The 14,092-nt window shown below is 37.9% G+C and overlaps 1 protein-coding gene across 1 annotated transcript; it reads left to right on the top strand.

Annotated features, from left to right (window-relative positions):
• The first annotated feature begins 2,487 nt into the window (after positions 1 to 2,487).
• Positions 2,488 to 5,745, top strand: r3hdml (R3H domain containing-like). The gene is made up of 5 exons (XM_044351481.1): positions 2,488 to 2,805; positions 3,501 to 3,619; positions 3,756 to 3,858; positions 4,040 to 4,155; positions 5,040 to 5,745. Exons 1-5 carry the CDS (start codon positions 2,488 to 2,490, stop codon positions 5,170 to 5,172), a joined length of 789 nt encoding a protein of 262 aa, XP_044207416.1. The 3' UTR covers positions 5,173 to 5,745.
• Positions 5,746 to 14,092: the final 8,347 nt, after the last annotated feature.

Raw genomic sequence — 14,092 nt, 5'->3', positions numbered from 1 at the left:
ACGCTGACTCTGCAGCCACTTTTCTCCTTTTGTTTAATATGCATTCTTCCCCACACTGCCCAGTGCTTCCCCAAGGAGTGCTTATTTTAACATTTTATTTTGTTTTATTGAAACAACTCAGGGAGGTCAGGGGGCAGCTAAAACATGTGCTCTATTACTAGCAGACTCTTGTAAGGCAGCCTCAAGCTCTTAAATAAAGCAAAAGGTCCCAAAGTACTATATCTTTTATTTAAGATAATGAAATTATCAATTCTGATAATAAAATTTTTGACTCCTCATCTTATTGACTGATGCAGATCTCTTTCTTAAATAAATCAGACATGATATTGAACCTATAAACAATGAAGGTGGCCACTAAAATATTTCATCATTGCAAATTTCTGTTCTGAAAGGCAATTTCCTGTGTTTGTGATTTTCTCTGCAGTAGAGAGAAAGAAAAAGACAGACTGTAAGTTATCATGATGACTGTGTTCAGAAACCTGAATCAGACAGTTTCCTGAGCCCCATGTGAGCTGGAGGAAGAAGAAGCAGCATACAGGAGGGTTTTTTATGCGTCAGAAACCCTGTTGGCCCAGTTAAAACTCCCTGCCACACATGACAAACGGGCTTGTTTGCAAAGGCTCGTGTTGAAGCGAGGGTCTCCTCTGCTTCTCTGCTGTTTGTCTGGCTCTCTCTGCTCTGTGAAAGGATCCACTGATGAAGGTATGAGGTTCAGTTTTTTCCTCCTTTTATGTAACAAACATGTTCACTGATGACAGTAGAGGCTGGTTTTTGATTGATTGATTACAGATTGTGACTGCATATGTTAAGCTCTCCTCATGTGTTTTCATTTATTTGGGAGAGTTTTGCAGAAATATTACTTTAAGAATGTACTTTCTTCTTTTTATTGTCTGTATTGAAAGTTGTGGACAATTACAGAAGTATGAATACTTTAGTGAAAGCTCCAATTTAATATGAGTAACATAAAACACATTTTTAACTCTCTACTGCACATGTTTCTGTTGAATTAAATGAGGAGCTGCAGAGGGTTTAATGTTGCATGTTGGGATTTTCCATTTTTTTTTTTTTTTGCCTTAAGGAAACATTGTGCAGTTAAGCTACTTGTCAGGACGATACCATGCTCAGAAATGTATTATTATGTAAAATGATGACTCTACAAACTGGCAATAATGGACACTGTAATTTTATGATCTAATGAAAGGGTTGAAAGGGACCTGATTGAATAGTTTGGGTCTTTTCCTGCTGACAGTGAGGACAGTGAGGGAAAACAGATCCACAGTCAGGTTTGAGAGGCAGTTTACATTGGCATCACTAATCTTGAGCCAACACACAGAAAAAACACATTCTTACAGCATTAGATATTTATTAAACCAAGACTGTTCCAGGACATTGCTATTTATGATAGCACCAGCAGTGGTTTGCAAAGTGTAGAATGGAATAAAGTGGAAGTATAAGAAATACAAGAGTGTAACATGTAGCCAGACAAATATATTGCATTCCTCTCGCAAAGGCAGAGTGCAGAAAATGTGATGCCCATCTCTGCTTCACAACCAAAAGTAACTTTGGAATAAGTAAATAAGAAACCAGAAGATGAAGATTGATAAGGGTTAAAATGTTTATACTGAACATTTACATATATATGTATATATATGTATATATATAATATTTATAACAACAATGTACTGTATCAAATACAGTAAGTAATGTGAGAGGTGTTGCTCGTAGTGATGATAGTGCTTTATGAGTGAGCTCATTGTTTAGGTGTCTGGCTGCAATTTTAATGTTTTGGTTCACTCTCTCGTTTTCTGCTCCAGCGGGCAGCTGTTTTCAGAGAAAAAACTCTAAAAAGCCACTGTACACTACCTGCTCAGCACCAAACGGCAAACAGACACAGTTGGCTGGTGAACATAGTGGAGCATTTAGCAGCTAAGGAGCCAGATATTTCCCTCAGGAGTTAGTAGAGAGCATAAACAGAGCTAAAAGAGAGTGAATATTGGACTTACATTCATCAAGTGGACAGAAACACAACTTCAAATAAATTATAATGTTGGATGTTAAGCAACTGTTTCCAAACAAGTTCAACATATCAACTTAAAAGGTGATGATATGTTAGTGATGTGTTTACAACTTGTTTCTGCTGCCCCCAAGTGGACAAAAAAAATAACCTGTTAATGCAGGTTTAAAAGTAAAGGCTTCGATCAAAAAAAAAAATGAATCCCTTTTATTATAGTCTCCCATCTGTTTCTTTTCACTTGACTGACATGTTGTTTTGTCAGCAGGTGAAAGGAAATAAATTCAGCCTTACTGATGCACAGGTGTTTCAAAATGTTTAATTCTTTCCTAATGAATCACACCAAGATAATTAATAGTTTTGATATTGTCAACCTGTCATGAGCTGAAGTCCTCAACGCTTTGAGCTTTGACTGATTTTTATGTTGTCAGTCTGAACATGCTGTAAACCTCTTTCCTCCTCAGAAGTATAGAGGGATGTGGAGCAGCTGCAGCCTCTTCCACAAAGCTCGGATGGCTGCTGCTTGTGTTCAGCTTCTGTTGGCTGCCACCTTGTGGACGATGCCTCACATGGGAGCTGCTGCTGCTGTGCTGTCGAGTTCCACAGAGCTGCTCAACACGACCACAGCTGGAGCAGAAACACAGTCTGAAGTCAGGATGCTCACCGAGGCCATCAGTGTGCCTCACAGCAGAAGTAAGCGAGCCATTTCATCCAGAGAGATCAACGCTTTGCTGGACTACCACAACCGAGTCCGCTCTCAGGTCTTCCCCCCTGCTGCTAATATGGAGTACATGGTGAGGAAATACTGGGCACATGGCAGTTTGTGATGATCTTTTTTAGGTTATCATCAAACACAAAATGCCAAGTGCAGTACACACACATGAGAATACATCAATGTGAGGTAAAAATGTGTTAAAACTGTGCAGATAAAAGTAAGAAGGAAAGAAAAAGCTCAACATGAGATAAACCCCAATGTTCTCTTTGGGATCCTGGAGACCCCACAACCTCTTTAACAGCACAAAAAACATACTTAACATTGTTTTCCACCTTGATACTCCATTTTTAAAGAACTGCTTATAAACATGATGTTGAACTGATGATTTGCATGACTATACTTCTGTGTTACACCTTAGCTGTAAAACACAGTTAAATACAATAGATTTTCATATGTTCTGTATCCGTGATTGATGTTGATGGTACTGTTTACGCAACGCTGCCCCTCCCAAATCCCAAATAATGTGAGTAGACTATAATGATTTCTGATTTTGGAGTTTTATAATAATTTGTTCATAACAGGGGGTCTAATTGACCTCAAAACATTATACAGAAGACTTACAAAAAACAGCAGGAAGCTGATGTATGTATGAAAGTGCTTTTGGTTTGGTCTTGGTTTGAAGTGGATTTTTGTTTTTTTCCTTAATGAAGTCTCTCTCTCTCTCTCTCTCTCTCTCTCTCTCTCTCTCTCTCTCTCTCTCTATTGCCTCTACAGCTCTGGGATGAGGGACTTGCTAAGTCAGCTGACTCTTGGGCTTCACGATGCGTTTGGGATCACGGTCCGCCACAAGCCATGAAATATCTGGGCCAAAACCTGTCAATCACTACAGGAAGGTAGTGCAGAGAATCAGCTCGTGGTTTATGCAGTATTGTCTTAACATACACTAAAGACTGCAGGATACAATGATGAAAACAATACACGTGTAGTTATTTAAAATTATATAGACTGAATGTATGTTGGCCATGACAGGTACAAGTCCATCACTGATCTGATCAGGTCCTGGTATGATGAGAGGCATCGTTTCTCCTACCCCAACAGATGCAGTGGATCCGTGTGCTCTCACTACACACAGGTACAGTAGGTAGATTTTCTCTGTTGGACGAATCGGGATGGATTTGATCATTTAGTACTTTCAAAATAGAGTTTAATGAAACGATATGTTCCCAATTAAACATGCGGTTTTGCTTCTGTAGTTAGTTAGTACGTGGTTTTATGGATATTAGCATCAAACTGTGTTTTGTGGTTCCTCTCAGATGGTGTGGGCGAGCACCAAAAGACTGGGATGTGCTCTCAGGAAGTGTGTTAACATGTTTGTGTTTGGAAGCACCTGGAGCGAGGCGATGCTGCTAGTCTGCAACTACTCCACGAAGTAAGAAGAACTTATTTTGATCAGGAGACGCACATGTAGTAAATGCTGAGAACTTCTCCAGGGTTTCCCGATCTGTCTCATACATACTTTATATAAAAAAAACCTACAAATGTATACAGCAACAGGGTGATGATAAAGCCCTTTTAATTCAATTCATTTACTTGATTTCAGAGGATAATCCGATAATCTGTATTTATGTACAGTTTTGCTGTACATGTAATTTACTTGATTATTTCCATTATATGTTACTTTATTCTTAAACTCCACTGCATTTCAGAGGAAATATTGTACTTTTTATTCCACTACATTTATCTGACAGCTACAGCTACTATGCAGATTCAGATTTTATACACACACAACATATGATCAGCTTATAAAACGAGTAATTGATGAATTATGATGCAGTGATACCAAAAACATAAACATATTAAGTATTTAAAATGAGCTCTCCACCTCATCCAGCTGCAATATTAAAATATGTTAATGCATCAATAATAATAATCAAATATCATGTATATAATAATATATAGTAACACTCTTGGAGAGGCCTTTTTGTACTTACTTTTACTGCTAGACAAATCTTGAATGCAGTCAAGTAAGTGATGTGTATACTTCTTCCACAACTGTATATAGTGTATATCATGGTATATACAATATGTAGGTGCTGGTGCTTGTTAATATGACAAAACAATCAGATCAGCTGTTCTGTACTGATAGAAAGCAACTCAAAACACAATCTTTGGACAGATGAGATTACAACATGCATAATGCACACATTTTTATCATTAAATGTTTCAGGTATTCTTTATTTTTTACATATATTTTGGACCAGAACACGAAAAAACAAGGCTTTGAAGCTAACGTTATGTTTATTTGTGTTTCAGAGGAAACTGGGTGGGAGAGGCTCCTTATAGCACCGGGAAGCCTTGTTCTGCTTGTCCGTCCAGCTATGGCGGCTCCTGCTGGAGAAACCAGTGCTCACCAAGCACAAAAAGAAAAAGACTTACAAGATATTGACACAACACTGGATTTTAAACATGTTTTAGTTTAGAAGAAAGAAAAAAATTACAAAATCATTATCCACGTGAAGTCGAGCTTTAACTAACACACAGGCTGCATACTGAGGCAATTTTTACAAAAAAAATAAAAAATAAATAAATAATGCAGCCAGTTAGTCCAGTTACCACTATTACCATATTCATAGTTATTAATGCATTTTCATTGCTGATGATTGTCCACATTTCACTTATATTGAAAACAAAATATTTTTTCCTTTATTGGTTGAAAAAGTTGCCTATTTTTATACCTCTTGGAGACATCTATGGAGAGTTTTTGCACTGTTATTGATTAATTTGCTGCCTTGAGTGACTATTGAGAGTCATTGATTGAAGAAATTAAGCACTTTTGTTGTACAGATTATACTTACTGGAACCTTGGATGTGTTATTGATCCTCTTGCTAACCTGATTAGAATATTTTTCTTTATTTAGCGTGAAAAACTGTCAAGTCATTCCTACAGTAAACCAGAATGTGGTTTAATTTGTGGTTGTCTGTTTGCCTGACTGAACATTAATTAAGTTATAAATAACTGATGGCGCTGTATATCCCTATAAATAATCTGCTGTTCACTACGTGTGTTTATTCACTGCTGCTTCAGGAAATTTTCTGTCCTGCATTTCACCTCATTACATCTCTCCATTTACCCTTCAGAGACTTTCTCTGCCATAAAACTGGAGCTTAATGCAGCTTTTATGGTCTAAAATATGAGGGAATCAGCTGTGCCTCTCAATCAATTCGTGGACACACACACTCTCACACACACACACATAAAAACACACCGTGTTGCCATTAACAGCAAACATGTAAAATAGTTGATATGGAAACCATTTTCACCCAGCATTAAGAAAGAAAAGTTTCTCGCAAATGAATGTCAAGAGCGACTTTCTGTGTGAGAGAAAAGTTTTGCTTATTCTACATTTTCGTACAGCTCCATTTATCATAACTATGTTTATTGTTTTTAACATTTTATAGAATTACTGGCAGTTCTTCATGTTGTCACCACCAGTCAAGGCCTCTACAAACACTTTGGGAAATGTGCTTATTTGCCCTCTTGCCAAGACTTAGAGGAGAAGATCGATCCACTTTTATGTCTGTGAAGCTACAGCCAGCAGCTGTTTATCTTAGCTTAGCATCAAGACTGGAAACAGGGGGGAAACAGATAGACTCTGTCCAAAGGTAACAGAATCGGCCTACCAGCACCTCTAAATCTCACTAATTAACATCTTGTTTGTTTAATCTATACAAAAACCAAAGTGTAAAAATAACAAGTTGTGGTTTTACAGGGTTTATATGTCAGACAATATCTTGACGAGGCAAATTTACTTCCTTGTTTTTACTCATTATTGTACGGATTAAATAAGCAAGATATGACATTTTAATATGGTGAATTTAAGAGCTGCTGATAGGTGGATTTTGTTACCGTCAGAGAGAGTCAGGCTAGCTGTTCCCCCCCTGTTTCCAGTCTTTATACTAAGCTAAGCTACCTGGCTACTGTAGTTTCATGTTTAACAGATAAACATGAGTGTGGTATCAATCTTATCATCTTATTCTTGGCAAAGAAACAATTAAGTGCCAAACAATTCAATTAAGAGATTGTAAAATTGCATAAAAACACCAGTGATGTTACATTATGTAACAAATCCTGATCTTATACAAATAAATCATGTTAAACATCATTATTGTTGAGAATTTTTTTTTTTTTAATTTACCTGATTGCTAGCTGCTATCTTTCATCCTGGATGGTATAAAATTGCCTTTTTAGAAAGTGAAACAGGTGTGCGAATTACATTTCTGCACGGTGATTGTTTTGCGTTTGCGTTTTAAAAATAGATGTCAGTGGATGTCCTGCTATCCACAGGTGTTTCTCGCCTAATTTGATATTTGACAGCTAAGCAGTAAGCCACTTCCCCCCTCAGTCAAAACAAAACTGATTGTGCCTACGTCACTCATCATACACAGTTTGTTAGCTGCCACCCTCAGTACATTCTCCACTCCTCTCTGTCTTTTATGTCACTCCCCACCCTCCGGCTTTCTCTCTCCTTTTTGTATTAACTCTATTCCTTATTCATCCATAATCTGTATGTTGAGAAACGGCTGTTTAGAGATGAGAAAGAGGGAGAAGCACATAATAACTTTATGTCTATTTGAGTTTCTATCATCATGTTGCCATAGTTACGGCTGCTATATAGATTGGTGTCCATACGAGCCTGGTTACTGTTTAACCTCCCCACCCACATTTGCCCAGATTAGGAAAATCAATAAGATAACAGCGGCAACACCGGCCTTACCTTGCACCAACAACACCCTTCTCACACTACAGGAGCCAAACTTCCACATTTTACACCTTATGGTTGGGGAGGAAAAAGTGGATTTAAAACATATGCTTGAAAGGAAGCAAAGGACGACATGGTCAATGTAAACACACAGGTCAGCTCAAGTATGGAACTTCCATTTGGTGAGTACACACTTATGTTTTTATCAACTTGTGTCGGCGGTTTCAGTGAGAAAAGGTCGAGTGTTGCAGCTGCTTGCTTTTTTCTTTCTTTTCTGTGTTTTCGCGCAGCAGCCGCTTGGCTCCTGAGCTCGGCTGGATCACAACTGATTCTGAGTGGAAATATCACCGCCATTTGTATCTGGCTTTTTCACACGGCTGTAATCCAGGAGGTGTGTCAGAGATATGGAGGTTGTTAAAAAAGGCCATGGAAGACAGGCCCGATGGTGATGATGGTACAGAGGCTCAAAGGATGATTTGAAATGATGTTGTTGTTGTTGCTGCAGTCAATGCAAGTAGGAGTTTTGAGAAGCTGCAGCACTGGACGAAGTGTTTTTATTCTCTACCTGGGGTGCTGAAAACATTCTTTCTGTGGAGTTAAAAGACTCATATATATATATAAAAGCTATGATGAAATTTTGATGAGGCTTTTGTGGCTATAACATATGATGCTGCACAGCCACAGTTGGAGGGCTTGATATATTTGAGATCACAGAAAACCCTCATCCTTCACATCTCTCTTCACATTGCTGCCACAGGCTGCAGACGCTTGCTGTGTGTGTGTGTGTCTGTATTGAACAATCTCAATGAAAGCAAAGGCCTCACTGCGCTCCCTCTCACACCGCCGGCAGTTGGTTGGGGTTTTATTTTTACTCTTGTTATCATTCATTGAATCATTTGCATGTCACAATGGGATGTAGAGATGCAAATCCATGTTCACAAAGCTCTGCCAAATGAGAAAAACAGATAAAAAATTGATTAATGTGGCAGTTTTTGTGCCCATGAACGGATGCGGTGCACATTATTGAGCTAAATGATGATCTTGATCACATCTTTCATGTCTTTCTCTTTTCAATTCAATTCAATTTTATTTATATAGCGCCAAATCATAACAGAAGTTATCTCAGGGCACTTTTCACTGCAGCACAGAATGTGTGGCTCTAGAAGATTAATGATATTGTGACTACTCACAGGGTTAGTTGGAAATTTACTCTGCTTGACAATCTAATCGCTTCTATTTTCTCTTTACTTTGCCGTTTACTCCCATTTGATGTTTTGTTCTCAAGTATGCATTATTTAATTTAATAAAGAGTTACTGATGGGGGATAAGAGCTAGCAACCTTGCTAAAGCTCTCTACCTTGGTTGCTAATGAGACAATAACTTCTCACAGCGTATTCAAAAGACATATTTGTACCATCGACTCCTGTCTCAGAAATGTCTTCAAACCATTCGTGTTTTGAGGAGCAGTTTATACTTCAGAGGAGGTTAAATAAAAGTTGATTTTGCAACACATCTAATAAGCTACGATGGCCTCCTCCAGTTTGGACTCAAGTTTTGCTCTTGGTCAATGGCGCCAATTGGGATGTCGCTGTCCACCAAAGTTGAACTTAACTGCAAAAATTAGTGCAAATTTACTTTGTCCTTACTTTTCCACTGAAATGAATTGATGTTGCTGTAAATTTCAGTGATAAACTACCACCAATGCTGCTGCTACTACTAATAATACATCCAACTGTCAATTCATGTCACATCCATCAACTGGTTTCCTTCACTGGTAGAAACAGTGTCCTCAAACGTGACAATATCTCTATCAACAAGACATGAATCATCACACAAACATCTGATGATTTTGACATTGTGTCTGCCACCATTCAGATACAACAGCTACTGAATATTTATTGAGATTTTCAAATGCCATCTGAGGCGTAATTTAACTCCATCATGTGAAGACCATAATAGCAGTAATGATAAGCACAGATTGCACATTTAAAAGATATGGCTGGTAATTTTCTATATTTTTCTTATTATTAACAAATATCATGTGCAGAGCCAAAACAACAATGAACTGATTACAAGTATTATGTGTGTATCCAAAGCCTGATATATATATACTTTTCCTCTGTTTCCTCTGTTGACGATTAAAAACACTGTTGCACTGGATGACTTCTTCTTTGTCCCCAAGGAGCTCGGTTACTTTAGTTTATTTAAACTGCAATCAAGTTTTCACTCTCTGGAAAGTATTTCCATGTTGGGAAGAGGCCAACGTGCATGTGCATGAGGACGCAGGTCTGTCGACACCGCTCTGCTAGCTTGTTGTGATATGTATCACAAGTCTTGACCTTGCACTAAACTTCTTTGGGAAACTTACAATATCTGGATCAGAGGCTGATCAGTACAAGAAGCATGAAAAAATGGCAATTGTTTACTGCATTTCTTACTTTCCAGACAGTGAAAACTTGAGTGAAAGCCGTTTCTAAACAACAGTTTTTAACAGTCTTTGGTCAACAATGGAAGTCTACAGCACAGAGGAATAAGATATATCAGGCTTTGAATACACACGCAATACTAAGTAGGATCGATCCATTGTTGGTTTGGCTCTGCACATGAGATTTGTTGACAATAAGAAAAACTTGGAAAATTGGCAGCCTTATCCTTTACAGGATAAGTGTGGTGATATTCTACATTTTTCAACAAATGCCATGAAAAGACCAAATCCAACAGTAAACTGAGACAAGGATTGTCTGTGTAGCCAAAAGTCTGATATAGTTTATCCTCTGTGAATCACAGAAATGAGCCACACTGTTGCACTGGGTGACATGTTACTTCATTACAATGAACACACACACAGTAGCTTATATTGTGTCGATCCCACATGCCTTGCTGCCATATGTCCTCTCTATTGTGTATTCATCCGTAGCTGAAAACAGTCCCCAACAAACACACTATTTACTCCTGTTTGAGTAAAACTACAGTGGCCAGCTGTTTTTAGGAATTTAATGAGCATTTTTAAACATGACAGTACATATCCGTTACACATTTTTTACACATTTAAGTGGGAACCAGAGAGATTTGTTGACAATAACAAAAAAATAGAATAAACAACAGTCTTATCCTTTAAGCTACATGCTATACAAGAGAAGAGAAAGAGAAAGAGAAAGAGAAAGAGAAAGAAATCCAAAATATTACAGATGTTGCAGTGTTTGTGTTATTCTGACTGTATTCAGTGTATTTAATGAGAGGATGTTTGGGGAATTTTGGCTACAATCACCTAAAAACTGAGTGAGTTGTACTGTTTTTGAGTTCAACAGCAACATTTTCTGAAAGGATTTGTTTACAGTATACAATATGCTTGACAAATCGTCCAAAACCGGGACACATTTATGTTACAAATGCATTCTTTGGCAGCGGCCTACTCTAAGCTTCTTTTTGGCCTAGATCGGGTTATACTATGCTCCTTTGTCCAAACAAACTGTAAATCACTGTTCGGGTTGCCTCGACTTTAAAGTTGTGCTGACACAATGTCTCTAGCAAGCATTACAAATTTAAACATACTCAAATTTTAATGTCATATGTACTGTAAGGCTGAAGAGTTCAGCAGCAGGTTGCAATACAAAAATCATGACAAGTGAAGGAAAGCATGTCAAAGATCTGGATCAATTTCTAAAATAACTGAGCGTGTCTGGTGCAAAGACTCAACTACTGAGAGAAGCTGACAAACCTCCTTCTCAGCATGGTTACTTTAACTTACAATATAGATAACATGGGATTAATTGCTCAACGGTCACAGCCTGGACAAACTCTCCGAGCTCTGCTGTTAACAGAATCACTTGGTGAATGTAAACATGACAACAGCCGTTCAACAGCCCCTCAGCAGATATCTGTTTGCCTAGGAAGCTGAATGACTTGACCGTGGGGCACAGAGAGGTCTGGCTCCACAGTATACACCATCTAAGATACACAGAGTGAGCTATCGGGTCAAAATGACTAAACTGGACTCACAAATAGAACATCTTCTTGTCTAATGGCTGTAACAAATTGAGATTTCTGAATGTTTGTGGCATTTGAGTTAAATAGTAGTTTGGTGAGGATAATGATGAAATAATGAAGGTTTATGATGGGAAAACTTACATCTATACAATACCTAAAATGTTTGCTAAGATTTAGGTGTGTAAAAGATATTAATGCATTAAAATACACACAATAAAAACACATTAAATAAGAACACATGTGCAGGCACTGGACTGAGACAAAAAAAACCCAAAAAACAAGCAAATTAGTACAAAAAACATTCTTATAACACTGGAATAGCACTTATTCAGTGTTTGAAAGACAACTCCACCAAAGTTTGAGCTGATGAACATCTATTTGAATTGAAGACCTGACTGTTGTGCTTTTGACAGACTGAGTTTCAAAAACAGATACAAGAAGTTAATCCTAGAAGACATTTGAGGCTCAAGTTTGGACTCTTCTGGATTCTTTGAACCTTAGTGTACAGTATTTATGTCCAAATAATGGTGACTGAATCAGTTGAAGGATATATTCACATTGTTTCAAGTCTCTCCTAAGACATTAATCATGTGTCCACATGTATATTGAAGGAATAGTTGGTTGCTGTAATTGTTCTTCTTCTCCATGCAGGCCGTGTAGAAGTCCATTCCTAAGTGGATTCCAATGTAAGTGATCTAAGCTAATATGAGGCTTCAGCAGTCCAAGTTAAACAAATCAAGTGGTTATTTTCCATAAATTACAGTTGTTTTTAGTACAAAAATTCCCTCTTTGTGTTCCTAGTTTGTGTTTCCTTGCTGAGCTACAGTGGAGGGACAGAAACACAAAGACAGAATTTCACACTAAATAAGGATACAAGCTTGATTTGTCTAAATCTGACTGAACTTTATATGGAGAAAAGGAACAATTACATCAAAATTACTTTTTCAACATACACATTACCATGTGACAATTGTTAAGATAGGCTTGAAAAAAAGTTAGTTTATCCTTTAAGTTATTTTACAGTTTACATCTGCAGAGTTGCTAAATTCTGGGAAGAATGTAGGATTTGATTTAATTGGATTAAATCATTACACCATTACTAAGTTATCATAGGTACTCTCCATAAACACAACTCTATTATAACGAGCTATATGTGAATTTCAGGAGATGCTAACACAATCCTTATTAGGCATACAAATCTAAAATGAATGCTCAATTTCGCCACAACTGTTGCAACTTTTTTTTTTAGCTGACTGTAGTTATAACTCTGGCTGTGTTGATTTTCCTTCAGCCACTTTATGACTCTATTCTTGTATACTCAGGTGGCCCCATATAATCTGATCAGACAGTTACAGTAACCTGTAACATGAACTTGACCTCTGAAAACATTTGTGTACAGTATAATAAAATAAGATGAACTGTAGCTGTAAAAAGCATAGAAAAGTTACAGTGTAGTGTCAGCTAATGAAGTGAATGTTACTCTTTACTGTAATAAAGTATGATTTTCAGCCAATCTACATGTGCCTCTCTGCTTTTGAACAGAAAGGCCAATTAGCAGCCTGTTTGGAGGGAAGGTATTACACACTGTTCACTTGACACTATTAATCCGGGTTTTCAAGTCTCCAATCAAATCTCATTGTGACAGGCATTAGGGGATTATCCCTGTGTGCCTTGGGCCCTTACAACCGGCCCAGTGGCCCCGGCAAACAGCACTATCCAGTAACAGTGGCCCTGCTTCTCCTCCCAGTCTGCCTCAGCCTGGCTGGGCCTGAGAGAGCCGCCGAGGCTCATGGGCCTTCGCTCAGCTGGCCGGCTCACTTTCAGGGCTCGGCCTTCACAGGGATGTATGGCCAGGATGGGACGCTGCACTTCTCCAACCCAGGTAGAGGTAAAGAGGGAATTTTTCCAAACAAGGCAGAGAGAACTGTGAGAGTTAGTCGATGATTTGTAGATTATTCCAGAGTCGAGTTGAACGACAAGCTGCTGTTTGTGCATTAAAACCATAGAGCTATGAAGAGTAAAGCTGCTGGAAGCTAAAAAAACAAATGCTGGTATGTGTTTCTGATTCACTGCTGCTTGAATCTTAAGAAAGAAATGTGACGTAGAGTTGTTTTGAGAGAGAAAAGCTTTGAATGTTGGAAGTTTGCAAGAGCTGCTTCATTGAGTGAAAAAATATGGACACAAATTGACAGCAGATTCATGTATATTAGGCTATAAATACGTGATGACTATGTTTGACGCAAAATAATTCAGCGATTCAACAGTTTGAGCAGCCTGGGCAGCTCAATAGTGAATTGAGAGTTGACTGCTGTACTGTTACGTGTCCACATGATGGCAGTAGTAAGCAGTATTTCATATTTCCTGACAAGCAGTGGTGGAAGATAACAATACATTTACTGAAGTACCACTCAAGCATAAGTGGTACTTATGCACAAGCATAACTTTGAGGTACTTGTACTTTTAGTATTTTCATTTTATTCTACTGCACTAAATGCATCAGACAGTTTTAGTCACTTGTTATTTGCAGATTAAGATTTCACATGTAAAACTTGCGATTAGCTTATAAAATGAGATGCATTGCTATAGATTGAACGACCCAAAAGTATATAAAGTTAAAGT

The sequence above is a fragment of the Thunnus albacares genome, chromosome 5, assembly GCF_914725855.1.
Source record: "Thunnus albacares chromosome 5, fThuAlb1.1, whole genome shotgun sequence".
Taxonomy (NCBI): Eukaryota; Metazoa; Chordata; class Actinopteri; order Scombriformes; family Scombridae; genus Thunnus; species Thunnus albacares.
Note: the sequence above shows the minus strand (reverse complement) of the source record. Positions and strands in the feature narration are given on the sequence as shown.

What these genes read in the sequence shown, in the direction of transcription:
- r3hdml (XM_044351481.1), top strand. Translation starts at nt 2,488, where the DNA reads ATGTGGAGCAGCTGCAGCCTCTTCCACAAAGCTCGGATGGCTGCTGCT. An exon ending in CTGTCAATCACTACAGGAAG is followed by an intron (nt 3,620 to 3,755) that starts GTAGTGCAGAGA and finishes TGGCCATGACAG; the next exon opens with GTACAAGTCCATCACTGATC. An exon ending in TGTGCTCTCACTACACACAG is followed by an intron (nt 3,859 to 4,039) that starts GTACAGTAGGTA and finishes GGTTCCTCTCAG; the next exon opens with ATGGTGTGGGCGAGCACCAA.